Source organism: Medicago sativa, chromosome 1 (assembly GCF_051527215.1).
Source record: "Medicago sativa cultivar Bolivia chromosome 1, Bolivia_mono, whole genome shotgun sequence".
Taxonomy (NCBI): domain Eukaryota; kingdom Viridiplantae; phylum Streptophyta; class Magnoliopsida; order Fabales; family Fabaceae; genus Medicago; species Medicago sativa.
Genome location: NC_140749.1, coordinates 86,680,941 through 86,707,383, shown reverse-complemented (window position 1 = coordinate 86,707,383; position 26,443 = coordinate 86,680,941). Strand labels below are relative to the sequence as shown.

Below are 26,443 nucleotides of genomic sequence, written 5' to 3'. Positions count from 1 at the left end.
CTACTTTAACATTGGTTGTGTGATTATGAAGGTGAAAAACTCCCCTTCTCCCACTCTAAGGGTGTTGATGAGACAATCGAAGAGAACAAGATCATGTCATTGAGGTGGAGTTTAAGTTGGTTAAGGGTGCCTTCTTGTTAATTTTATAAATGGAGTTGGTACCCAAACAATTGCTTGAGCAGATGATAGGATTTGTATTGGTGTTTGATTTTGTAAGTTTTTTGCGTCTGCTGTTGTTTGTTTGTTGTGGTTGTGGTTCTGGTCTTCAGGTGTAGGGGTTTTTTGCCTTGTATTTTTCCTGTGTTTCTTTCCCTATTGTTGTGCAGTGCGTTTGGTTTTTATATGATATTTAAAAAGGATATCTCATTGGGGCTTGTTTTTTTGGTGGTAGCCTTTTCATTGTGACATTGCTCTGCGGCGAGACTATTTTTTGTGGTAGCCTTTTCCTTGTCTATCTCACGAGGCTTGTCATTTTTGTTTTTCAGTTATTGATGGGAGTGCTCCAATTTTGTAACTCGCATTGTTGTTTACTTTAAAGATGTTTCGTGTATATATAGTGTCTTCGCTATTGTGCATTTGGTTCTGCTGGAATGTGTACAACTTGTGCATAGTTAGAGTTATGAAACGTTTTTTATGCTTCTAAAACAAACATGTTGAAAATAAAATAACAAGTGTTGAACATTTTGTTTCTCAACAGGTTCCTCCAAAAATGACAACGGTGCAATGGATACTACAAAAGAGGAAAGCCCTTTAAATGTTAAAAAAGGGACAAATCTTTTCATTTTCAATCTGAGATATTAAAGCTTGATGCCGAGTTTGATCAGAGTCTGGAGGCTTTTAAAAAGTCGCAGAAATATGAATTAAAGTTTGCAGAAGAAACCCTTAGGGAACAATTGAAATATTTACAAAATGTTTCTAAGCATCTGGAGAAATAGAAGTATGAATTAACCAATCAACCCAAAGTTTCTCATTCAAGTGTCTTATCTCAAGCTGTGAAGAAAATAGAGGAACTTAAAGAAATGAAGAAAATAGGCAAAGGTTTTGCCAATGCTTCTCATTCAAGTGTCTTATCTCAAGCTGTGAAGAAAATAGAGCAACAATTAAGGCATGAAGAAATGGAACTTAAAGAAATGAAGAAAATAGGCAAAGGTTTTGCCAGAGTATCCCAAATATTTTAAAACAATTGGCTTTTAAATTGTTTACACACAAGGTTTTATTGCAAAATACTAGTTCTACAAAAACAACATGAATTCTAAACAATTTTTAGATTATTGCTGAAAATTTATCTATTCAGACCCAATTATACGATTGATGTGCAACTATCACTGTGTTATCGATGTGCATGTGAGGATGATGTTTTCTTTTATAATTTATTTCTTCTTGATGGTGAAATTTTACTTGCAATCTAGATTTCTTCATATTTACGGCAGATGAGTCTAGAGAGAGAGAGAAGAAAGTTTTCTTTGTTCCCTCACTATGCACTCATGACCATGACCTTAATTTGAAATATGGTTGTTTATGACATAGACAATATTGTAGAGAGGTATGCGTATGTTTTCCAACCTAAGGATAATCCACTTAATATGAAATATGGTTGTTCACGACAATCAACTTTTCAAACTCAATGTATTTTCCCCTAAAAAAAGCTCAATATATTTTCCCTCTTCGAATCAAAAGTATTTTTAACATTAGTACAATCACAATACAAATAAATTGTTTGAAGTCAACCAACAGACAAACAATTTTTACCCCCAAACTATATATCTTTGAATTTTCCATCGCATCAAAAGATACGCAAGAACAAAAGACCACACTTGTCAAGGAAAGCAGTAAAATATTTCCTCACAAATTTTTTTTTGGCAAGGCAAAAGTATGACCGGCATCAAAATTGTTGTTAGACATTCCAACTATGTTGACATCCCTAACAACAAGCATCATATGCTAACATACCCAAAATATATACAATAAAAAGAAGAAAATACAATGAAAGATGGGGGGTCGAACCTAACCCTTACTAGTGGAAAATAGGGAAAGAAATAAAATAAAAAAAAACCTTGGAGATGGGCACCCTTGAAAGGGGTTTTCTAATGTGTTTTTCTTTATTGAAATATTATTACTCTCAAAATAATAATCACAAACAAAATATTTTCATTCGTAATAATTAATTTTTTATTGCATCTAATAATAAGTAGTAAATAATTTTTTTTCCTAAAAAAAGTAAAGGGAGCTTACTCACAAAAAATAACTGCGTAGGGGAACTGGGGCAAAAAATATACTATTTTAATACGAGCCATAATTAAGGGGTTTACCAGGGGCTTAATAAGTAGGTTTTTGAGTTTTTGGGAAGTTTGGGCCTTTTTTGATAGCTCTAGACCCATCTAAGCCCAACAACAAAAAAGTCGGGTATCATTTTAAGATTATGTTCTGTTAATCGGTTTCTTGTTCTTCTCTTCTTCTCATACCTAAAAGCTCAGCGGCCGTTGTTTGAAATACCTACTTTCATTATCTCTACATTATTTTGGTGAAGATTTTGTAGATATTCAATCATAATGTCATCCACGGAAGAAGATTCTCATAGTTTGATTTCCTCCTTAGATGAAGTTTCTTTGAACTCAGTAGACACGGCCATGTCAGGTATACGTTCTTTACCAATGTTTTAACATTATGATATTCCATATATTTATATCCATGATATTGATTTTCTATAAAATTCCAATAATTTCCACCGAAGCTCTTCATCTTTATCGTGATTGTGTATGTTATTACGATCTAGTCTTAGGATTTATGCTTTATATCTTCTAATTTCAAATACTATTATTGTGAAAAAGGTGATGAAATTTGAGTCAGTATGTTTATGCCATTTGATGGTTACAATCAAATAAAAATATTTGAGGTCATGATTTTAAAAAAATGCATCATTTTTTCTCACTAGTTTAAGACTTTTATGTGAAATTACTATTTTGTCCTGAATAGATATTGAATTTTGTTATTTCATATATATGTATTTGTGCGCACATTTGTTGTATGAGTTAGTTTATCTTGCGATGATTGTATTTACACTAGAATTGGGATATTATTTGTGAATTGATGATGAGATCCATGTAGACTGAGATCCATTTTGGCATTTAGTAATTTAATTTTATATTAAACTTTAAAATTAATTGTAGCTAGTAGACGATCTCCACTTATTTTATTTTTTTTGAAAGAAGACGATCTTCACTTATGAATGTATTGATTTATTAGGTTAGAATAAATTGTGATCCTATTATCACGTAAGTGTCGGTAATATCTTTTAGTATTAATGAATCCATTTTAGCTTAATCTTACTTTGTGTAACTATGATACCTATATATTTTGCTTTAATGTAAAATATTATAACACCTTGTTTTTAGAAGTTACTGATATCATTGTAACCAAAAAAAAAGAAGTTACTGATATCATACGTTATTGGGAAATATTCGAATCATTTAAATGATTGAAATGAATGTTAAATCATAAAAAATGGTTGTAGTATTGCCCTAAAAAAATGGTTGTAGTATTTTATCATCACTAAGATATAATATTGAGAAAGTTTTAAGAAGTTTGGAATTAAATCAATTAAACATCTAAATATCTGAAATGCATGAGAGTCCACTATATGTATGATCTGCAGGCTAAGATCATAGGAAAGTGTGATGGCATAATATTATCACATGTATATTATATTGAGAAACTTCTAACGAAGTTTATATAATTTGAAAACCAATCATTGGGAATCCCTTATGATTCTTAAAGTGTTAGAGACATTTCATTGTATTTTTAATTATCGGAAGTTTATTCCATTTAACCAATTGCGTGAGTTTAATGTTACTCATTTCTCGTAGCTTGTACTATAATCATTTGAGCAGATGATGAAATAAAAATTATTAATTGTTTATTGGTTATTCCATGAAGCTATTCTAATTGAGTTTTTTTAAAACTTATACTTAAATGATACTCAATGTAAAAAAAAAAAAAAGAGGATAGATGTGCAATTTTATATAATAATACAACAATGTTAATTGAAAATGCCTACTTCGAGAATTCATTTATAAGTAGATTCATTTTATTTTAAATAAACTAGTTTTTTTGGAAGGAGCCTTAAATAAAATAGTTGTCGCTCTCTTGTCAACTAAGAATAAAGGGTCTTGTTAGCGAGTGTCCCCGGACACTCTTTAAGCATTCTAAAAAAAGAAATTATTTCATAAAAAGTCAAATATTTCAATTTCCAATGCATTGATTACAAAAAATTTCAAAAAAAGTTACCATTTCAAGGTCTTAAAGAGTGCCCCGGGGGCACTCGTTAACATTTCCCAAGAATAAAATAGTTGTCGCTCTGTTGTATGCTGAGAAATGCTAACGAGTGCCGGACACTCGTTAAAGACTTTAGAAAGTAAGTTTTTATAAAAATTTGTGAATTCAATGCATCAGAAATTGAAATATTAGACTTTTCAATAAATAGTTTATTAATTTAGAATCCTTAAAGAATGCTCTAAGGGCACTCGTTAACAAGACCCTTGTATATTTCATTGTCGCTTTGTAATAAACTTAAAAAAAAAAATGATATTTTATACAACAATTTTACGTTGTTTTGTTTAAATGTGTCTAAATTTGTGTCCATAGTCTTAGGAGGTTTCTTTTTAGGCCCCCATCATATCTCTTTAGGCCCCCCAAAATTACAAAATTGTCCTTAATAACACTTTCGATAGATAAAAATGAACCTCCGGTAGTCAACTACCAGAAGCACAGAATCGAAATTTTTAAAAATGAACCTCCGGTAGTTAACTACCAGAAGTGTTATTAAGAACATTTTTGTAATTTTGGAGGGCCTAAAGAGATATGAGGGGGCCTAAAAAGAAACCTCCATAGTTTTATGACTATGAAAGACTAGGTTGGTTGGGCCCATGGGTCATTTCAAGTTGACAAAAGCTTATGACCCGAAAAAATAGGGATTTTACTTTAACGTAAGTTGTGCTGTGAAGTGAAGAAGACATCGGGCAGCTGACCTCTGTCTGTCTTACTTTCTTTCACTCTGTCTCATTGTTGTTCTCAAACCCTTTTCTACTTTCCCTTTCATTCTTCATTTCCAACTTCACACCAAAAATCTCAAGTTGATGGAGCCAGAACCAGCAAACTCTGTGGCTAGCAATGGTGGCAGCAACTCATCAAATCTTGCGCCGGTGGCACCTGAACAATCCGGCGAAGGCTTACCCTATGCGCCGGAGAATTTTCCCAACCCCGGTGACATTTGGCGGTGGAAATCCGGTAAGAGGATTTCAAATAACGGTAACTATCGAGACCGGTATCTGTATGTTCCTCATCGTCTTGCTGCAAACCGAAGCTCGATTATATTTAAAAGCAAGCTTTCCGTTGAACGCTATGTCAAAGAAAAGTTTCCTGACGTTAATATTACTGAATTCTTCGATTCATTCACATGGTCCATTCCTTCTGGTCTTCCAGGTCTGTTTTGTTGCTTTGTTCTTATATTCTCTTTCTTTTAGTATAATCACATGTGTTGGTGTCGGACAGCAGACAAGCTTTTGATGAGAAGTGTTCGTGCTACAAAAGTTGTTATTTGTTTTTCTTGATGTGTTAATTTGATTCTGAAAAATGAAAATGAAACGTGTTTTCATTTGTTGCACAAGAGATGCCGTTAAAATATTATTTTTATTGAAATGTATTGATATGAACCTTCAAAAAGTGATTTGGTAAGAACAATAGTCAAACCAAAAAACAATATGATCCTTATAAATTCGTTGAGTTTATATTATGTTTCTTTAGATTATTATAGTGCCATATAAAAAATAAGCTTGTTCTGGATTGTAGGCAACATGAATCCTAGAGGCAATACGAATCCTCTAGGCGATGATAGCCTTCTCAAACAGTTTGAGTTAGAAGAAGAGGCAGAATCCGATTTGCTATGTGACATTGATGGATGCAAAGCTGGGAATAGTACATGTAGTAGCTTGATTTTGGAAAAAGAACATTCACCAATCATGCCTTGCGATCTCTGCTGTGCTGCACCTAATTTCTGCCGTGAATGTTGCTGCATTCTTTGTTACAAAACACTTGATCCAGCTTATGGTGGCTACAGTTATATCATGTGCAAAGTAACACAAGGCAATACTATTTGTGGGCATGCTGCTCATTTGGAATGTGCTCTTAGATCTTACATGGCCGGCACAGTGGAAGAACCGATAGGATTGGATGCCGAGTACTTATGTCGGCGCTGTGATGGGAGAACTGAATTGATTTCTCATGCAAATGAGCTTTTGCTGACCTGTGAAGCTATTGACTCAAACAATGATATCAAGGAGAAAATTTTACACCTTGGTCTCTGTCTCTTGTGTAATTCACAGAAAGCCACTGCAAAGGAGCTTATGAGTCATTTTGCATTGGCATTGTCGAAGGTATTGTTAAACTACTTTCTTGTGATAGTAAAAATGGCTTTCTTGTTTTTCCTTTATTAAATCTTAAAAGACAGTAATATTGACCATTTTGATTGTTTACTTCAGCTTAAAGATGGGACTAATACTGAAGATATCTTGAAAGCTTATACCAATCTTACAGCTGCTCATTCTCCAGGTAAATGTTCTGCTATTAATAGCCAAATTAATGACTATACCATTAGTGTGTGACTATGAAGGTGAAAAACTCCCCCTCTCCCAGTCAAAGGGTGTTGATGAGATAGTTGAAGAGATCAAAATCATGTCTTGGAAGTGGAGTATAAGCCGGTTAAGGATGCCTCCTTGTTTTTTTTATGAATGGAATTAGAATCAAACGATTGCTTGAGCAAATTGGTGTTTGGTGTTGTAAGTTTTTTACGTCTGGTACTGTTTGCTTGCTGTGGCTGTGGTCTTTGGGTGCAGGGGGTTTTAGCTTTGTTTTCTCCTGCGTTTCTTTTGTTGTTACTGTGCAGTGCGTTTGGTTTTTATATGATAATTAAAAAGGGTTGTTGCTGTGCAATGTGTTTGGATCTTTATTTGATTTTTTAAACAGGGTATCTCATAGGAGCTTGTTGTTTTGGTCGTAGCCTTTTCACTGTGGCATTGCTCTGTGGTAGGACAGTTTTTTGTGGTAGCCTTTTCCTTTTAACTATCTCATGGGGGCTTGTTTTTGTGTTTCGGTTTTTGATGGGAGTTCTGCAGTTTTGTAACTGCTAGTGCAGTTTACTTTAAAGGTGTAACTGGTAGGGTAGTTTCCTTTTGCCTTCGCTTTTGTGTGTTTTGTCCTACTCCCTGTTGTTAAACTTGTGCCGGGTTAGAGTTATGAATAGATTTTGCTGCTTACAAAAAAATGTTTAAAAGGGTTAGAGTTATGAATAGATTTTGCTGCTTACAAAAAAATGTTTAAAAGAAAATAACTAGTGTTGAACATTTTGTTTCTTAACAGGTTCCAATAATGGCAATGCTGCAATGGATACTTCAGATGATGATGAAAGCCCTTTAAATGTTAAAAAAGGAACAAAATCTTTTCGTTATCACTCTGAGGTATTAAAGCTTGATGCTGAGTTTGATCAGACAATGGAGGCTTTTAAAAAGTCGCAGAAATATGAACTTAAAGTGGCTGAAGAAACCCTTAGGGAACAATTGAAACATTTAAATAATCTTTCTAAGCAACTGGAGAAAGATAAGTCCGAATTAGCCAATCAACCCAATGCTTCTCATTCAAGTGTCTTATTTCAAACTGTGAAGAAAGGAGAGGAACAACTAAGGCAGGAAGTAATGAAACTTGAAGAAATGAAGAAGATAGCCAAAGGTTGTGCCAGAACATCCGAAGATGTTTTAAAACTCTTTGACTTTTAATTTGCATTCTAAAATGATTACTGACAAGGTTTTACTGCAAAAGACTAGTTCTACAAAAACAGAGTGAATTCTAAACAATTTTTCAATTATTGCTGAAAATATATTATTCAGACCCAGTTCTGCCATCGATGTGCAACTATTGCTGTGTTACCAATGTGCATATGAGGATGATGTTTTCTTTTATAAAAATTTTCTTCTTGATAGTGAAATTTTGCTCGCAATCTAGATGTCTTCATGTTCACGATGGATGAGTCTAGAGAGAGAAGAAAGTTTTTTCTGTTCCCTCTCTACACACTCGTGACCACAGCCTTAATTTGAAATCATGGTTGTTTGGTAGGACAGGAACAATAGTGGAGAGAGGCATGCATATGCTTTCCAACCTAAGGATAACTCCGGTTGCGTTCATCCCCGCTCTTCTCCATTTCACTAACATGCGTAGTGAATCTGTTCGCCTTAATGACTTAACTTTTCAATGTGTTTTCAAAGCTTCTGATTCCTTGAACATGTCCATGAGTGGTTAACAAGTTCATGGTTTAGCATTAAAGGATGGTCAAATATATGATGTATTTGTTGGGTGTGGTGCTTTTGATATGTATTGCAAAACTGGGCTTTGGTTGATGCTTGTAACATGTTTGATGAAATGTCTCATAGAAACTTGGCCACTTGGAATGCTTATATTTCTATTGCAGTTTAAGATTGGCGGTCTGTGGATGCGATTGAAGTGTTTAAGGAGTTTCCATGTGTGCATGGAGAGCCAAATCCTCTTATGTTATGTGTGTTCGTGAATATTTCTGTTGCTAATGTGATTAAGTTTTGTGCGGTCCTGAATGCCCGTGTTGACTTGTTGAGATTGAATCACAGGCGACAGTTACATTCATTTATAATTCATTTTGGATATAAAGAGGATGTTTCTGTTGCTAATGGGCCTTATTAATTTTTGTGGGAAATGTGGGGACATTGCATCTGCTGAAAATGGTTTTTAGTAAAATTGGTAGCAAGAGGAATGTTTTTTTTGGTGCTCTATGCTTGCTGCTCTTCTGCAAAACCATGATATTGATTGTGCTCAGTGCTTTTGCTGAGCTTGGAGTGCTTTGATTGGGGAGGTCGCTTCATGCTCTTGTTGTCAAGGCATGCGTTGAGGAGTGCACTTATTGACTTATATGAAAAATGTGGAAGTATAAAGAATGCTGATCTAGTTTTCAACATGTACGTGGATATGCACATCAAGGCAACCTTTACATGGCTCTGCGTCTATTTGAGGAGATGACATTTGGCAGCCGTGGTATTAGACCGAGTTATGTGACACTGGTTTCTATATTATCAGCATGTGGTAGGGCTGGGGTAGTGTTGAGAGGGATGCAAATATTTGAATCAATGAGATTGAACTATGCAATTGAACCAGGTACTGGGCATTATGCTTGTGTTGTCGACCTTCTAGGGAGTGTTTATTAATTTATTCAAAATATGCCAATTCAACCCACTATTTTAGAGTGGGGAGTTCTACTTGGGGCTTTTTTGATGCACGGAAAAACAAAATTGGGAAAAATCACAGCCGAAAAATTATTTGAGCTTGGTGATGAAGACTTTGGCAACCATAGTGCTTTCTAATAGGCTTGCATCTGCTGGCAGGTATTTATTTCAAACCATGCTAACTGGTTTTCCTTCTTGAATATTGCCAACTTACTGATTGAAACTAAAGCGATGTCGTCTCTTTCATATATGACTCAAACATTATCATAGCTCTTATGGTCATGCTTGTAATTGTTAAATGCAGATGGGAAGAAGCCACTGTTGACAGGAAGAAAATGAAAGACATCGGTAATAAGAAATATGTTGGATTGCTGTTAAGAGCAGAATCCATGTTTTTCCAAGCAAAGGATAGTTCTCATGAAATGAACTCTGAAATTCAGGAAGCTCATTCTTTGGCCAAATAATAAGAGGCCTGGTCAATCATAGCCATAGGCGTGCTTGTAATTATTGAGATAATCATCGTTTTCATTGCTTCAAGGATGGTTGCTGCTTTTGTAAAGATTATTGGTAATTCTATTCTGTTATATTTATTTCATGCATGCCTCGTAGTAGTTTTGTCGATGTATCTGTTCCATATACCTCAAGGACACGATGAAACACAGATGGAGAAAGGGGTACATTTGCTCTTCAGTGATAATTATTCAAGCGTCAATTGCATATCGTTTTTTATCGCATTAGTATTTTTTCAACGTGTTATTGAATGATTAATGAAAAAAAAATGTGTAATCAAAAGCACTCCTTTTTTTTTACTGACCAAAAGCAATCTCTTTATATCTTTACTTTCTGTAGTTATAGATATGTAAAGGTGTAATCATATAGTGTGCAAATAACAGTCCCTGCCATTGGTCATCAACTATTTCCAATCTGTTTTGAGGGTCATTTCCAAATATTAACATTTTTTTTTTTAAATAATCAAGTGAAGGATAAATATTTCTATGAGAGAAGAACCAAATGAGTTGAAGTAGAAACTTTTTTGGCTACCATTATAGTTATTTCATGTCTCCATTAGTCAGGAGATGGGTTAGTCTGACCTGGTTCCTACTCTTAACAAAGTCTAACCATTTTTCACAATGAGATGATTGCATTTTGCCTTTTAGTTCTCCCACATGGAGAGCCCATACAAATTTTTCACAAAAATCATAGGGATTTGCTAACGTCTCAGGAATCACTTAAAAGAAATTACAGTGAGAAATAATTGTATTTATTATTTTAAGGATCATGATAGCTTCGTTGTTGTATCTGTTTCGCGTATTCAGCTACTCTAAAGTGAGTAATTCACTTTAAAATGAAAAGTGAATAATATCAATCATTAATTAACAAATATAAAAAATAGATATTATAGGTAGATATCAACCCTTGATTTTCTCACTTTTTATTTTTTTTTTATTGCAAAAATTTATGATGAGGGATGATGCCCAAAATTTTTCTCACTTTAGAAGATTCAAATTCATAAATACAACTCAAGGACATGGTGAAACACAGATGTAAAACGGGAGTTTCTCTACTGATAGTCATGCCAGTGTCATTTGCACACCATTTATCGCCTTTTTTGTTTTGTTGAGGAAAACATTTTATCGCATTATCACGAGAGAAAATGAAAGTTGTCAACAAAGTTGTCACAAATGATTGTACATATATCACTACTCATCAATAAAAGCATTGTAACAAAAGAAAATCAATAAAATATATTTCCCAGTTTTTTGACTGAACAAAAGCACTCCCTTTACGAGTAAAAAAAAAAGAGAGGGAAAAAAAAGCACCCCTTTATGTCTTTACTTTCTCTACTTACAGAGATTATAGAGATGTAATAGAGGTGTAGTCATTATGGTATGCAAATAACAGTCACTGTGCCATTGTTCAAATATTTCCAAGCTCTTGACTCATTTCCAAATATTAACATTTTTCTTTAAAATAGTCAAATAAAGGATTGACTTTCTATGGAAGTAGACCCTTTTCGCTACCAATGTTTCATACTTCCATTTAGCTGAAGGTGGGTGAGTCTGATCTGGTCCCTCTTCTTTATAAAGTTCAAGATAAAGATGACAGAAAAATTAATACCCAAACATGAACCAAGACATTTAATTGCATTGAATATTAAAGACATGGGGTCTATCCTAGTAGATATTAAAATGGCAGTAAATTTTAACCCATATAATTTCAATTGACCTATTTCCATTCCTATAAAATACACTACTCAAATTAAACTTTAATCTAGATACAATACCAGTAAACTTCAAATTGAATTTGTTATTGAGTAATGATGATACTAGTTTCTAAAAGGCGCTAACATTCCAATTAATGAATCTAAAGAAAGCACCAGCACTGCATTCATGGAACTAAGCTTTACGAAGATTGAAAAAGCAATAGAACTGATACAGGCCTTTACAGATAAAACATAGTTTAGATTAGACCATTCATTTTTCCCATGAAAGTACAAGTCCTTATTTATTCATGAGTAGGGAAGGGCAATTAGAAACCTTTTCATACACATCACATGGTCAATTATGTCCATGTACATTATCACATTGAACCATATCACAAAACCATTATACCTTCCTTCTTCCATCAAATACTAAATCACAACATTCTGCTAAAGTTGAGTATACATTTCAGTTCATGAAAGGGTAAGTGGCCATCATTGGCTTAAACAACTAAAGTATCATATTGCTCAAATAAAGTATCATCCAAATTCAAAAGCATCATGCCAGGATTGATAAAATAGCTAAAAAGCCATCCAATTCCTATAAAGCAGATATATAGTAATTGATAATCATAGACCAAAGTCATAAATTGAATGAAAAAGAAATGAAACCCTGCATTTAAACTAATTGTGAAAATAGACATTGTCATCAATATATAGACCAAACCCATTATTGAAGAAACAACATTTATGTTGAAGCAACAATGAAATTCACATACAAAAGAAATTAGCTACATATCTGACGACAACAACAACAACAACAACAGCCTGAGAAATCTAACCCACATATACTAATAAAGGTCACATTTTTAAGGTGTTAAACAAAAGAATTTTCACCATTGATCATCATCACATTCACAATCACTGTACAAGCACAAGTCTACCACCACCACCACCACCCATACCTCCACCACCCTCAACATTCTCCACCTCATGCCCTTTCGGCACCGTAACAATCAACTCCCCATCTACAAACACCGCACTAGCAAGCTCCGGTAACGTCGAATCCGGCAACCTAAACCTCCACATATCAAGCTCTAACTGATCAAGCGACAATTCCAAAGACTCCCCATCTCTAACAACAATCTTCGTCACACCGGGATGGATCTCCACCGTATGCGCTCTCACTTCCCCAATCCCCTCCGTCTCCGCCACAAAACGGAAACAATCAGCCGCTTCCTCCACAGCCACGTCAGCGTCTGATCGAAACGGAAGCTCCAAAACGCGGCTGAAAACATGCGGCAGACGGCGTAATTTCTTCCCGGAGATTCCTAAAAGAGTCTGTGCCTCCGATGAAGGGTTACCGGCGTCGGTTCCGAATTGGATTGTGATGTTGCGTTTTCGAGGAACAGGGTGAATCTTCATTTTTAACGCCACAGAAGATTGAAGCACCACCAATAACAAGAAGATTAATAGCAATATCCAATTTTGATTTTGGATTGAAGAAAGAATCATAAAGGAATGATTCTTGTTTCTTATTTTGGGGGAAGAAAATGAAAAACCTAACCCTAATTTTTGGAATTGAGAATTGAAATGAATTTTAATAATGTTTTTCCCCTATTTACGAGGAAATATTATTATTATTATTTTTATTAATTTTGAGAAATGGGTATGGAAGTGCAGAAGAAGGAAAATGAAATGAGAAGATGAAAGAAGAGAAGAGGATAAAGTTGATGTTACTGTGTTGTCCTTACGTTTCTTACAATTTACTATATTTGTCTCTATCCGTTATTAATATATTTTTATTTTTTGTGAAAAATAAAAGAGTTAATTATGTTTTTGACCTCTAAACATTTTATTTTTTGTTTAATCCGCATAAAATTTTCTTTGAATTTTTAGTCTTCCAACTAGATTTCATTCGTCACCATTTTTTGTCATTGTTTTTTAGTCGACCTCATTATATATAATTTGGAATTTTATATGTTTTTTTTGCATAAATATTTATAATAATTAATTTTTTTAGCAAAAAATACTTAAAAATTCATATTTGGTTGGATGATTTTAATTTTTTGGAGAGATTTTTATAATATTATAAACATTATTGCAAAAACTCATTTAGAAATTTAAAGAGTACAAATGCCCTAACTTGAAAACAATGACCAAAAGTATGGACGGAAAACTTTTGGAGGACTAAAACTTGAAAGAAAATTTTGGAGGATTAAAATGAAAATTTTAAATATTTATAAAAAAATATTTAATCCAAAATAAAAATCAAATACATTGCCAAAATAATATGAAAAACTACTATTCGTTATAGCCAAAATTTCTGGAGGTCATTTTTCGATGGAAATTCGTGTGTGAATTTAGTGCAATTTAATAAAAGAGAGTGTATCTATTAATAGATTTGCATTAAAAAAATCTATTAATAGATTTTTTACATAAATTATTTTGAACAAAAGGAGCCGAAGACAAGAAGGTTGATGCATGTTGATATTGGTATTTGTATTAGAGACCATGAAAGCCGATTCGTTAAGGTTAAGACTATCACTTACTCAAGCCAATAAATGGAAGGATGAATTAGAACTTTACAATGTTATATTTCAGATAGATGCAAAAGTGGTCGTAGGCAACTTCAATAAACCGCAATCCAATTTATCTTTTTTCGGTTTCATTATTAGAGATTGTATTCTTCATTTTAATCACTTATGTCATAACTCGTTGATTGAGGATTTTAGAAGATAAGCTAATATGATAGCCCATAATTTAGCTAGGACAACTATATATATGACTAATCCTCAAGTTTTGATTTGACACCATATTGTATTGCTTCTCATTTAAAAAACCTTAAAAGGAACAATATAACTAAGACCGTGTGTCAGCTAGAGTTTTGTTGAAAATAAAGGTTTTGCTATAGGGTCAGCGATTTGATGATTTCTCCAGATACTAATAGATATTTGTTGCGTGAAATCAAACTATAGAATTGCATTTTAAATGATAGAAGTATTATATATGCTGAACTAAGTCACTAACCTACACCCGTTCACACGCAAATTAGTTACTGCCACTTTGAATCGACATGAAGTTCAACCCTTACAAAATCATACAACAAGAGAGGGAAAATGGCATGTCACGAACTTTTCAAGAAGCTAAACTTTTGCGTGGGTGCTTTAGCTATTCGGATTTGATTTTGTATGAACAATATCTTGTTTGAGTTAATTCTATGTTTCGTGCATGTTTAAATTTATTGAGGATTTTTACTCCTAGATTGCTAGCAATCCAATTCTTTCATTTTGATGGTTAGAAAGGGGAAAGACTAGAGGGGGATTTGATTGATTTGACTCTCGGTTCTTTGGCTCATTACATTAATATTCAACGAAAATCTATTAGTTTGTCACATCACTCCACTTTTATAAGTGTATTTTAAAATTGATAGTATGATATGGAAATATTGAAGGTCTGATTTTATCGGTGCTTAATGTTATATTAGACAAATTAGAGGTTAATATGACTAATATAACAAATCCAAAAGATTAATCACTATTATACTCGTTCAATCGATGGGCAAATGTATGAGAAAGAATGTAAGTTTAGATACAAAATTGGGCCGTAGCTAACATGTACATGTACAAGTATGTCCAAGTGAGACATATAGTTCATAGTTGACAAATATTTCTAAACTTAGGAAGAGCGTGCCAATCTAATACTTTATGTGAAAGCTATAATTTGATGGAATGTGGCTTGGCGATGGGAAATGACATGTACTCCATATATATTCCTGGGGTGCTACAAGTAACATCTTAATGAGTTAAAAAATAAAGTAACATCGTTATCATTATCAACATCTCTATTAAGTGGAGTTTTTTGTTGTTGTTTTGTTATCATTTTAAGTGGAGCTTTTGACGTCAAAAGTATTCTTTTCGTGCATGAATTAAACGCATAATAATTCAAAATCTATGTACATAATTTGGCTAACACTACAGTATCTCGCCGGAAAGGGCCACATGGCCATGCTTTGCTGGGTAATATAACATGATTAAAAAAACCCAAGTTTTTCTTTTATTTTGAGGGAAAAGCCTAAGTATTGTATGTGCAAAATCAGCTTTCATATGTTAACCAAACCAAAACATTGGATAAGCTACTAAGCCTAATCTCAATCACGTGAAATAAAACGTGTGCTATGCTTCATCAGCAATTTCTGAATTCTGGTATGCTGCATGTATCGTCGTTTGCTTGACATCATTTAAACCTTCCCGTATTCTTTTGTTGGTATCATTTAAACCTAACATGCAATCTCCTCCATCAATTATTTATTGAATTATTTATGTGATAATATAAAAGCTTATTAAACAAATCTGGTGCTTATACGCTATGACTAATCCCTCAAGGTATTGATTTCTCCCGGCATGTTTCATATGCATCGGTCAAGAATCAAAACCTGATCGAAATGATAACAAACTTAGGAGACCATATTGACTTATCTAGGGAAAGAATAACTCCTACAAATCCTGCTCCAACCCTTGACAGTCTTCGTATTCAGTTCCATCAAAATTAAGTCACATAATAATTTAATAAAATTTCTCTTATGAGTTATGACTTCTGCTGCTTCCATCTTTGTTAAGATTATCAGTTGTTGAAACAATAAAATTTCTCTCTGAAAATAAATTATTGCATCCTGTTACTTTCTAAGCATTCAATAATTTAACAATAATCATAATAGGTCATAGAATCAGTTGTATATATAAAAGGTAAGAATAATAGTACATGAGATGAAATTCTTTCAAAGTAATTGGCTAATGATCAGATGAGGGGGTCTGATCTGAACTGATTTGTAATACTACTAAGGTATTGTATTGTATTGTCTAATCAGTTGGAACTGGACTCAAGTGGTTAATAAATTTAAGTTCAGGTCGAATCAATTTGGAGCAGCTGAATCTGATCCATGACTAGAACAATTCATGTTCAAAATTTACTTTATCTCGTGATAAAACTATGGATTATGTTATGAGTGACTTTTTCTCCCAAGAACCAAAGAGTTAAAAAACTATTTTGAAATTTTTGGCATAGGCCCCTGGTGTCCCTTTTGCTTCTGCTCTTTGTGTTGTCTTCAACTTGATGGAAGCTACATTTTTTGTCCTGTCCAGCAATTCTTGTATTATATTCATGATTTACCTAGTACGCTGCCTATAATATATCACTCATTGTTTATAAATTATATCAATAACCGTAACATTTTCAACTCATACAGTGATTTCTTCTTTCATTTTAGAGGTGGAGCTATTTTGTTGCTAGAACTTAGAATAAATATAGCAGTCACCTTAGTTTCATTTGTGTGTTCCTAAGCAACCCAGCAAATTGCAATCTTAATCTCGCTTTTCATTGATCTTAATTTTGTATAGGAAAAAACAAGAAACACTGTCTATTCACCAGCTAGGTTTACCCTACCAGATGTTTAGATAAGTAACAGAATCATTAGAAAACCCTACTCACAAACCTATCTATACAAATGCACCAGCACCTAAAGCTAGCTAGTGCATTATTAGTGATTCCCCAACAGCACATGTACCTTATGCCTTTGGTTAATTTCTGAATGCTCTTTTTTACATGGTAGAGTAGCTCTTCAAACTGCAATTCTTACAGGATATGCATAACCTTGAGGTAATATTTTAAGTCTTTAATATGCTCTAATGATATGTGGTCAAATGATTAAAAATGAGTCTCACTTATTTTAGTACTATGATATCTGATTAAGTTGTAAATGATCAATCCCAGCCGGCTCTTAAACGGTTTGATGAAATGTATCTGCAGAAAATAGTGCTTTCCTGACCGTACCAGAATGTGGAATGTCATTTCCGCATGTGCTCGTGTTCAAGCTAAATGGGAATCAATCAAACATATGCAAATGAAAATGGACTTGGGTGGTATCTATCTGTCAACACTCAATAGTGCCCTACCTGATTGATCAGCCATGTCAAGCATGGAACATAATCTCACAGTAAGAGACGCATTTGAGAATATTCTCAAACAAAATTTGATTTGTCGGTATGGTCAATGATTTTGCTCCTTGACATGCATGCTAATATTGTTTGTGCCATAAACCAATCTTATTTATAGTGCAGGTTTCATACAGATTGCTTAAGTATATGATTTTTTTGACAGGATAAATAGTTATTGGTACGGAATGGAATCTAACGAAATACGCGACAAAAGTCTTCACAGTTTAGTCACCAATATCACATATATTCCACCAAATTTGAAAACAGCATTTTCTAAAAAATACGCTACATTAGATTTTTCTTGCCAAGATAATTTTAGTTCCTTATACAGTGACCTCACCGACCTGTATGGTTCAAAACAAAGGTACGTCCTACTCCTGCTCATGGGGATACATTAGATTTTCTTGCCAATAAGAGAATTGCTTTGTAGACCCTTCAGTTTGCTTAAAAGCCCCTCAAATTTATCAAAACGTAACTCTCGATTGCGCAAAACCTATCAGGAGTTACGATCCAGTCGTTGTTTTTGTATAGGAGCATATTTAATCGGTTTATTTCAGAGGTTGAGCAATCCACCGGGTGCATAGAGTAATCTTTTACGTATCAAAGATCATTTGGGCTGGCAGGAGCTTATAACAAACATTGGGCTTGCAAGCAAGAGTTTATACTTTAGAAGTTGCCTGAAAGAGTGTTCACATATTTTTTTGAGTAAATCAACATTTTAGTCCTCAAAATTGTAAAAGTCAAGTATTTTTATCTTTTAAATTTGTAAAATAACAGATTAGTTCCTTCAATTAAAGAAACTCTATCAATTTAGTCTGTTTGGTTTGACGTCTTAGAGGCCAAATGCACGTTTCAAACCCATTCCACCGTGAAAAGGTAAAAGCTAATAATAGTAGTTTCTTTCAAGACGTGCGTCTAGTGGATATGTGCCGCACAAACAAACACAGGCTTAGTCTTTCTACATTAATATCTCTTCAATTAACATCTATTGAAATCAACAAAAGACATAGCATAAACCTGAATAGTCTCTTGATGCATCAAGATAAACATAGAATCTTTAAAATTGTGGCCGTAAATTTGAAAAATGACTAAATTGACTTAAGTTGTTCAATTTAAGGGGCTAAATACAATTCAGTCCATATTTTAAGTACTAAAATTTAGTCCATATTTTTGGTTCAGCCAGGTTTTGCTCTAGGAGACATAATTGATAGCTAATAAGACTTGAGCAAATAATTAATAGCTAATAAGAATTAAGCAAAAGATCAGCAAAAAAAAAAAAGTCTTGAGCAAAAGAGTTATAGGCACTACTTTGGTTATAACAGTGAGCAAAGAGAAAAGCATTCTCAAAAGTGATGACAAAAGAGGTTCAAAATATATTGTTTAGTGTTTACTAAGGATTGACAGATATAAAAGAACCTTTACAAGTAAAAAAATTGTGCTGATTGAGAATTATTTAACTCCAAAATCTACTAATACTATTGACTTCAAGTTGGGGTCTTAGACCCATAGTTTGTTGTTGTGAACCAATTGTATTGATGATTTTCTTCAAATGCCACAACCTGCCAGAAATCTTTCTTCATCTTGCTAACAATCCTTGAAATCCTATACTTAAAAAACTCCAATGCTGTAGAAAACAGTCCTTTACCATCAACAATTGAGCTCCTTTGATACTCAAGAACCCAAGTATTAGGGTCTAATTGCACTACTGAGGCACCCCATTTTGGTTGTATCCATGAAGTATTCGCCTTCCGAATCATATAGCTAACTTGTCCACCATTCCACTATTAAACAGCAACAAAACAACATGAAGTTAGTCAACATTAACATATGTATCACGAACACTTTAGATTGAAGGTGTGTCCGATGTGCGACTAATGTTAGACACATACACAACACCAAAACATTACATTCAATTAGTCCATTTTATCAAATTATCACCGGTTTCAATGTATTGTTTCCCTAAATCAAATAAAAAGGGAAAACATTTTGGAGAATTTACCTCAGTAACTCTTCCTGATAAGATAGTTAGTGTCCGAATAGACATCCCAGTAGTGATCATTCCAGCTGTTTGTAGAGGCCACCCCCAAATTGTTACCTCCTCAATTGCTGATTTGTACAATTTGCACCTTGAATTCAATAATAGACCATCCTATATACAATTTTAGTTGATGTTTCAGCTATATATACTTTTTTATTGAGCAATTATAGAATCAATAAAAATATAATCTTTATTCTCAAATTCATAGTTCTTTAACAACCCAAGAAATAAAAAATGCAAAATTCATACTAGTTCTTTAACAAATCAAGAAACTTTTTCTGATAAATTTTACAAACAATATAATACCTGGTTGATTTTCCATGATTTATCAGTAAAGCTACAGTTAGAAACTTTTCCGTTCACAATCCCTCCAAATTCCTTCTGCAAAAACTTCAACTTTCCATTCAAATCTTGAACTTTATGACATTCCTCACCAACCCTTTTCACTATATCCTCTGACAAAGAAGGTTGAAAAACCACAGAAACAACCCTTGATAAAACAACATCAGCAAACAAAAGAACCCCCAAAACCATCATCACCTTCAATAAACCTAAACCAGAGTAAAAACACCTATTTTCACCTTTTTCCTTTCTTTCAATTCTATGAACAACATGATTTGATTTAGCACTTGACTTGATCACAGGAGTAAACGGCGCTATTACACCATCATAACTCTTTTCGGGTGTGGAGAAAATGGAAGAATCAATGGAAATTGGAGTAATGTTATGATTAACAATGTTGGGTTTTGAAGATGAGAATTTGGTTAAGGCACTATTAGGCATGAGATCAAGGGTTGCATTGATACTAGCTATGCAAAATTCACAGTTGCAATTGGCGTTTTTCTTGCAACCAGGGTAGTAGTAGGAGCTGTTTTCATGGTTGTTTTCTTCAATGCTGTTAGATTTTGATTGATGAAGGTGGAATCTCATGGTTGAATTCTTGATTCTTCAGAGATTTTTTTTGTTTTTGTTGTAATGTTTAGAAGTTTGTTGAGTAAAATAAGTTCGAAATTTGAAAATTTCAAAAGCCAACGGTCGCATCTGTTTGCGGAATCAGTTATTTAGTAGGTGAAATGACATACATAGCCTTGTTACTTTATCGGGATATTTAGGTATTTAGAGTGTTTTGACATATATAGCCCTGCATCACAAATATACTAAGACTCTGTTTGGTAAAAATAGCGGATAGCTGATAAGCTAGCTGATAGCTTATAGCTGATGACTGATGACTGATATCTGATAAGCTAACTAAAGTGTTTGGTAAAACTAACGGTTCAATTAGCTGATAAATGTAAAATGACATAAAGGGCATTCTTAATTCATAATAAAATTTATATCAATTAATATTTAAGTATTTGTAATTTCGTCATCTAAATTTTCTTTAAAAAAGTACTTTAAATTTATTAATTTAATATATCTTTTATATTATATATTAAATTAAAATTTATTCACTAAAATTTTATTTTTATTTATGTGTTTCTTCTTTATAAAACAATTAAATGTAACAATAAACAGTAACCAGAAAGTACAACGAAAGGCCGGAGAATAAAAAAAAATAACACTAATAACATATATATTTTTCCGTCAGAGAATATATTGTATATTTTTTTTTTGAAGTAACACTTATATTATATTGTTCAGTAAAAAAAAAGGTATATTGTAGTATAAAGAAAATTAGAAACAAAGTCTGTTGGTGTAATAAACGTGGTATTTTAAATTATATATGTAATAAAATATAATGGGCAAACATGGATTTTACATAAAAAAGTAAGGGTAAAAATGGAACAAAATATGATAAGCTAAAAGCTATAAGCTCAAACGCTATAAGCTATAAGCTCGTTGTAAAAAAGCTTTACCAAACAGAACTTTTTTTTGTGAGACGAGCTTATAAGCTATGAGCTAAAAGCTAAAAGCTCTTTTTTGGTGTTACCAAACAGAGCCTAAGAGTCTGTTTGGTAAACCACAAAAAAAAGCTTTTAGCTCTTAGCTTATAGCTTATAAGCTCATTTGACAAAAAAAACTCTGTTTGGTAACACTTTTTGACCATGAGCTTATAACTTATTCCACGAGCTTATAAGCTATTTTTCAGAAGCTATTCTAAGTAGCGTTTGAGCTTATAGCTTATAGCTTCTCATTTTTTGTCTCATTTTTACCCTTATCAATTTAACAAAATCCATATTTACCCTTTGTAATAAATAACTACGTTGAAGAATTTGTTCAAAAAAAAAAACTACGTTGAAGAAAAACATGACACTTTTAATCCCAGATTTCACTTTAACTAAATATATATGCTCACGCTTTTATTTTTTTTTTACAAATATATGTTCATGTTTACAAAAATAAAAACTACATTTTTCCTTAAAAAAATATATGTTACGTTTACCTAAATAAATCATATTACGTTATGTTTAATTTTGTTTTTAAGTCTAAAAACAAAATTTTGTTTGATTTTGGGTCAATGCGATTAATTTTGTTTTAGAGGGTAACAATTATTTTTTTTAAAGGTTTTGTTTAATTTTTTTTATAAAGTCTAAAAACTGAAATAAAATCAATTTTAAATAAAACATTAGCCAATTAGATTAATATGTTTAAACTATGAAATTTTAAATATTTTAAATATCAATTGATACAAACTATAAGTTAGTTGAACCGCTAATTTTACCAAACACTTCAACTAGCTTATCAGTCATCAGTCATCAGCTAGCTTATCAGCTAAAAGCTATCAGCTAGCTTATCAGTTAAAAGCTATCAACTAGCTTATCAGCTATCCGCTATTTTTACCAAACAGAGTCTAAGCATACGTGGCATAAATATATCCTAAGCTGATCTAATGATTTTTGAGTAAATCATCAAATTGGTCCCTATCATTGTGCCAAATTTTCAAATTGGTCCCTGACTCTATTAATAACTCAAAATGGTTCTTGTCTTTGTGAAATGTTTCTCAGATTGGTCCCTGACTCTATTAGTTGTTTTGTATTTTGAGTGTTAATGACTCAATGTCTTTTTGGATATTATTTAGTGGTTATTGACATAGTGTCTTTTGGATCTTATTTGGTACGTTAATGACTTAAAATGCAAAACAACTAATATAGTCAGGGACCAATATGAGAAACGTTTGACAAAAACAAGGACCATTTTGAGTTATTAATAGAGTTCGGGACCATTTTAAGAATTTGATACAAAGACAGAGACCAATTTGATGGTTTGCTCAATAATTTTTTAATGGGTCTTGCTAACAAGTGCCCTAAGGGCATTGTTTAAGGAACTCAAAAAAAGAAACTATGTCTTGAAAATACAAGTCAAACACTTTTAAAAGTCATAACCGTACAATTTCCAACGCAAAAATTGCCACTTTTAGATGCTTAAACAATGCCCTTAGGGCACTTGTTAGCATTTTCCTTTTTTAATAAGTTGATCCAAGTGTTTGATCCTGATCCAAGACCTAAAGTTAATAGTATACAATGTCCAAAATCACATATGTCTAAATGCAAGACCCGGTCCAACAAATATTAAATCCTAGCAATCCTATAAACGTCTCAACTTTTAATTGAACTCCTTCATATTCATAAGTTAGTTTATGTGTCGATGTTGGCTTGACACATAGTTTTCACTGAAACAAAAGTCAAAGGCAAATCAAACCCATCTCCAACATTGTCGGGCAATCACCAGATAAGTTATGGCGATGTACAGTAATACTTCTATTGACGATGACATGATTGACGAACCACAACGACATGGAGAAAAGGAGAAGGTTATGGAGAAATGATTTATTGGTCAAAAAGAATTTGAATCCCACCAATTCACAACTTTATGGCATTGTTTGGTTCCAGAGAAGGTGAATGGAAAGAAAGCAGGAAGGAAAGAAAGTTCATCGAAATTCGTGTTTCCATTGTTTGGTTTCACTGTCAGAGAGGAAAGAAAGTTTTCTTTAGGTGGGTCCCACATCAAAAAACTTTCCTCTCTAAACTGCGCAGAAAGCTTGAGCTGCCATCCTTTTGTGTAATTTACTAAATTGTCCTCACTTTTGAAAACTTTCTTTTATACATGCATATTCATTTTAATATAAGGACATTTATGTCATTTTACAAAATTATAACTTTCTTTCCTTTCACTTTCTTTTCACTTTCATTGATACCAAACAACTAAAACAATCATCTCACTTTCCATTCACTTTCCTCATACAATCTTTCCTCTTACAATCTTTCCGCTTACAATCTTTCCTCTCACTTTCTTTGGTGATCCAAACACACCCTATGAGTGGTGCACATTAACATCTGTAGTCTTAATACTATAGAAGAATAAAATGAAACTAGCATTGCATTATTTGATTTTTTTTTTTTGAAATTATAATTATTTTGAATCCTACCAATGCACAACTTTACTTGAATATATTATATCTAAATAGAAAAGTATAAATTTAATCAATAATATTGAATCTAGAGGAAGCAATATTAGAATCTCGCAAATGTAGTGAATTAAAATTTGAAAACAAAAATTGTTTTTTCATTAATTTTTATAATAAAAACAGGTTTGATATGTAGACAAAAGTTTCATATTTTAAAATGGAAATCACCATATTGTGTTTGCTAACCCCTCAATTTATCGAAACGTATCTTGCGACACCACAAATCTATCGGGAGATAGGTTTTGATCGACTTTTTTTCAACGGATGAACAATCTGAAAGGCATATAGAACAATCTTCTTTCAAAGACACTACAAATCTATCGGGAGATAGGTTTCGACCGACTTTTTTTAAACGGTTGAACAATCGGAAAGGCATATAGAGCAATCTTCTTTCAAAATTTGTCTTAAACCTCACTAACTATTGAAAATTATTGGAGCGACCTTGGCCAACATACCTTTGTCTTAAACCTCACTAACCGTTGAAAATTATTGGAGCGGCCTTGGGTGACATGCCTCAAATAATGGAGGGAACTTACGTGGAAAAAAAATACCACAAATTTTTTGTTCAAAACAGAGAAGAATAGATTTTGAATGAAGTAAAATGAAATCAATTTTTATTTTATTTTATACTTTTATTTTTTAAGGATATTTCTGAATTATATATGTGAAATATATAATTTTACCTCATATCTTTATAGTATATGATCCTTAAAAAAAAAAAAAAAACTTTATAGTATATGTTAAGTAAGGCAAACAATGAAATTTTAGGTTATTTTGTTTTGTTCTACTTCTATTCTTTTTCTTAAGTCAATTACAATCTATCTATTGGTGACCACACAACGGGGTTTGGTCCCTGGTCCACACAAATATTTTCCTCTATTAGTTTGTTTGAAAGTTAAATAATTTGAGTTCACAACAACTATGCAACTAACTACTTGTTAGGTTGACATTGAACATTTTGTTACAGAACACATGTCAAAGCTAAACCAAACACACCAAAAGATTAACAAGTTATGTAGTTGTTAATAAGTTAACAGTATTTTAACACAAAAGATGACAAAGGGATTAGGAATCAGTTGGTAAAAACAGAAAAGAGAAAAGCTGAAAAAATAAAAGACCCTGAAATTACATCCCTGTACATGACAAGAAACAAGAAAAAGAAAAGATAGAGGATTGGCCAAAAGTGGCTAAAAACAATTAACTTTTTATTCTAACCAAAACAGAGTATCCTCTGCCTCAAACAGAGTATACTCTGCCTCTTGGTTTCTCATCATCAATACAAAGAAAAAGTGGAAGAATCTCCAACTTGAGAAGTGGTTGGTGACCTTGAATACTTCTTTGATGAAGGTGAAGATGATGATGATGATGATGATGATGAATCATTTGATCTTCTTCTTAGCATCTGTCTCATACCTTCTGCTACTCTAACTGCAGGGTTGGATTTGAATTTTCTGCAAAATGACATGTGAGCTTTCACAGCTTCATCCATGTCCCATTGTTTTTTACCTCCACTCATTACTTCATCTCTCACTGCTTCTGAACATAACCCACATAACCATTTTCCATCAAATTTGGATTTCACATCGGTTATGTAGTCTTGAGTGCAATCTTCTTTCAAGCCACAACATTCACACTTTGCTGATTCAATTTCCATGATCTTTTTATAGCTCTTTTATTAAAAGAGATATTTTTAAGAAGGAAGAGAATCTTTTTCCTTAAAACACAAAAAGGGTTTGTGAATTATGACTTTGGTATGCAAAGTATAGTAAACAATAGGTGGTTTTTGCTTTGCTTTGGTTGGACTTGGATAATGGATTCCACAACAATGATTGAGGTGGTTTTATTTGTTTACTTTTATGATGTTTTGTTTTCTCATAACTTTGGAATATTGGTTTGTTGATTCAAGAACCAAGTAAGGGGAGTGTCTTATATTGAGTGAGGGGGTTTTTATTATGGTATTTGAGATGAGAGAGAGTTTAAGAAGAGGGTAATAATGCCATAATTTCCTCCATGTTCTAAGGGACATGGGCAGTGGAAAATGTGACAAAGGTGGTCGGAGGGACCTTTGCTATGGCCCTTTCTAGCATTAAATACTTTAATACGATAGCACCATAAATTAAACAACCCTAAACTTAAAATAAAGTAGGGTAAGCTGATTGGGACAGCTAACAGTAATGGTATGTGTATATTATAGTCTTTTATTGTCACTTTAGGTTGTTTGCAAATATTTCAGTTTTTTTAATTCAACAAAATTACACGACTTGACTTTCAACGATTGTCTCAAAATATCTTTTTTATCTTAGATTTTTTAGACCTAAGATGAGACTAATATCATCGACTCATTTCATAGTTTTGTTTAGTTCAATAGATATGTCGATTGTTGGACTTGAAAAGTTAAGATGTGTCACACTTATCATGATACTAATACCTATGCAAATGTATTAGCAACATTAGATTGCAACAACAACTCAAATCTTGATTGTTTATGAGTATTCTCCTACTCAAATTAATTCT

At 32.9% G+C, this 26,443-nt stretch overlaps 4 protein-coding genes, 1 long non-coding RNA gene and 1 pseudogene across 6 annotated transcripts; 3 read left to right on the top strand and 3 right to left on the bottom strand.

Annotated features, from left to right (window-relative positions):
* The first annotated feature begins 5,010 nt into the window (after nt 1–5,010).
* LOC146958621 (uncharacterized) lies at nt 5,011–9,914 on the top strand. Its single transcript, XM_085740138.1, has 5 exons — nt 5,011–5,478; nt 5,845–6,428; nt 6,534–6,603; nt 7,411–9,452; nt 9,598–9,914. Exons 1-4 carry the CDS (start codon nt 5,133–5,135, stop codon nt 7,821–7,823), a joined length of 1,413 nt encoding a protein of 470 aa, XP_085596264.1. The 5' UTR covers nt 5,011–5,132; the 3' UTR covers nt 7,824–9,452; nt 9,598–9,914.
* On the top strand, nt 8,186–9,914 carry LOC146958620 (pentatricopeptide repeat-containing protein At4g14850-like; annotated as a pseudogene). The gene is made up of 2 exons (XR_015024687.1): nt 8,186–9,452; nt 9,598–9,914. The product of XR_015024687.1 is annotated as a pentatricopeptide repeat-containing protein At4g14850-like (transcript).
* A 2,229-nt stretch (nt 9,915–12,143) lies between these two features.
* Nucleotides 12,144–13,256, bottom strand: LOC146958619 (uncharacterized). Its single transcript, XM_085740137.1, has one exon. The coding sequence runs from the start codon at nt 13,006–13,008 to the stop codon at nt 12,415–12,417; it is 594 nt and encodes a 197-aa protein (XP_085596263.1). The 5' UTR covers nt 13,009–13,256; the 3' UTR covers nt 12,144–12,414.
* Nucleotides 13,257–15,973: 2,717 nt separating this feature from the next.
* Nucleotides 15,974–18,314, top strand: LOC146958618 (uncharacterized). Its single transcript, XR_015021155.1, has 2 exons — nt 15,974–17,148; nt 17,299–18,314. It is a non-coding gene; the product is annotated as an uncharacterized LOC146958618 (long non-coding RNA).
* Nucleotides 18,315–18,836: 522 nt separating this feature from the next.
* Nucleotides 18,837–20,573, bottom strand: LOC146958617 (C-8 sterol isomerase). Its single transcript, XM_085740135.1, has 3 exons — nt 19,831–20,573; nt 19,486–19,635; nt 18,837–19,267 (listed from the first exon to the last, which is right to left on the bottom strand). The coding sequence occupies exons 1-3, from the start codon at nt 20,452–20,454 to the stop codon at nt 18,971–18,973; spliced, it is 1,071 nt and encodes a 356-aa protein (XP_085596261.1). The 5' UTR covers nt 20,455–20,573; the 3' UTR covers nt 18,837–18,970.
* Nucleotides 20,574–25,031: 4,458 nt separating this feature from the next.
* LOC146958616 (uncharacterized) lies at nt 25,032–25,999 on the bottom strand. The gene has a single exon (XM_085740136.1). The coding sequence runs from the start codon at nt 25,581–25,583 to the stop codon at nt 25,203–25,205; it is 381 nt and encodes a 126-aa protein (XP_085596262.1). The 5' UTR covers nt 25,584–25,999; the 3' UTR covers nt 25,032–25,202.
* Nucleotides 26,000–26,443: the final 444 nt, after the last annotated feature.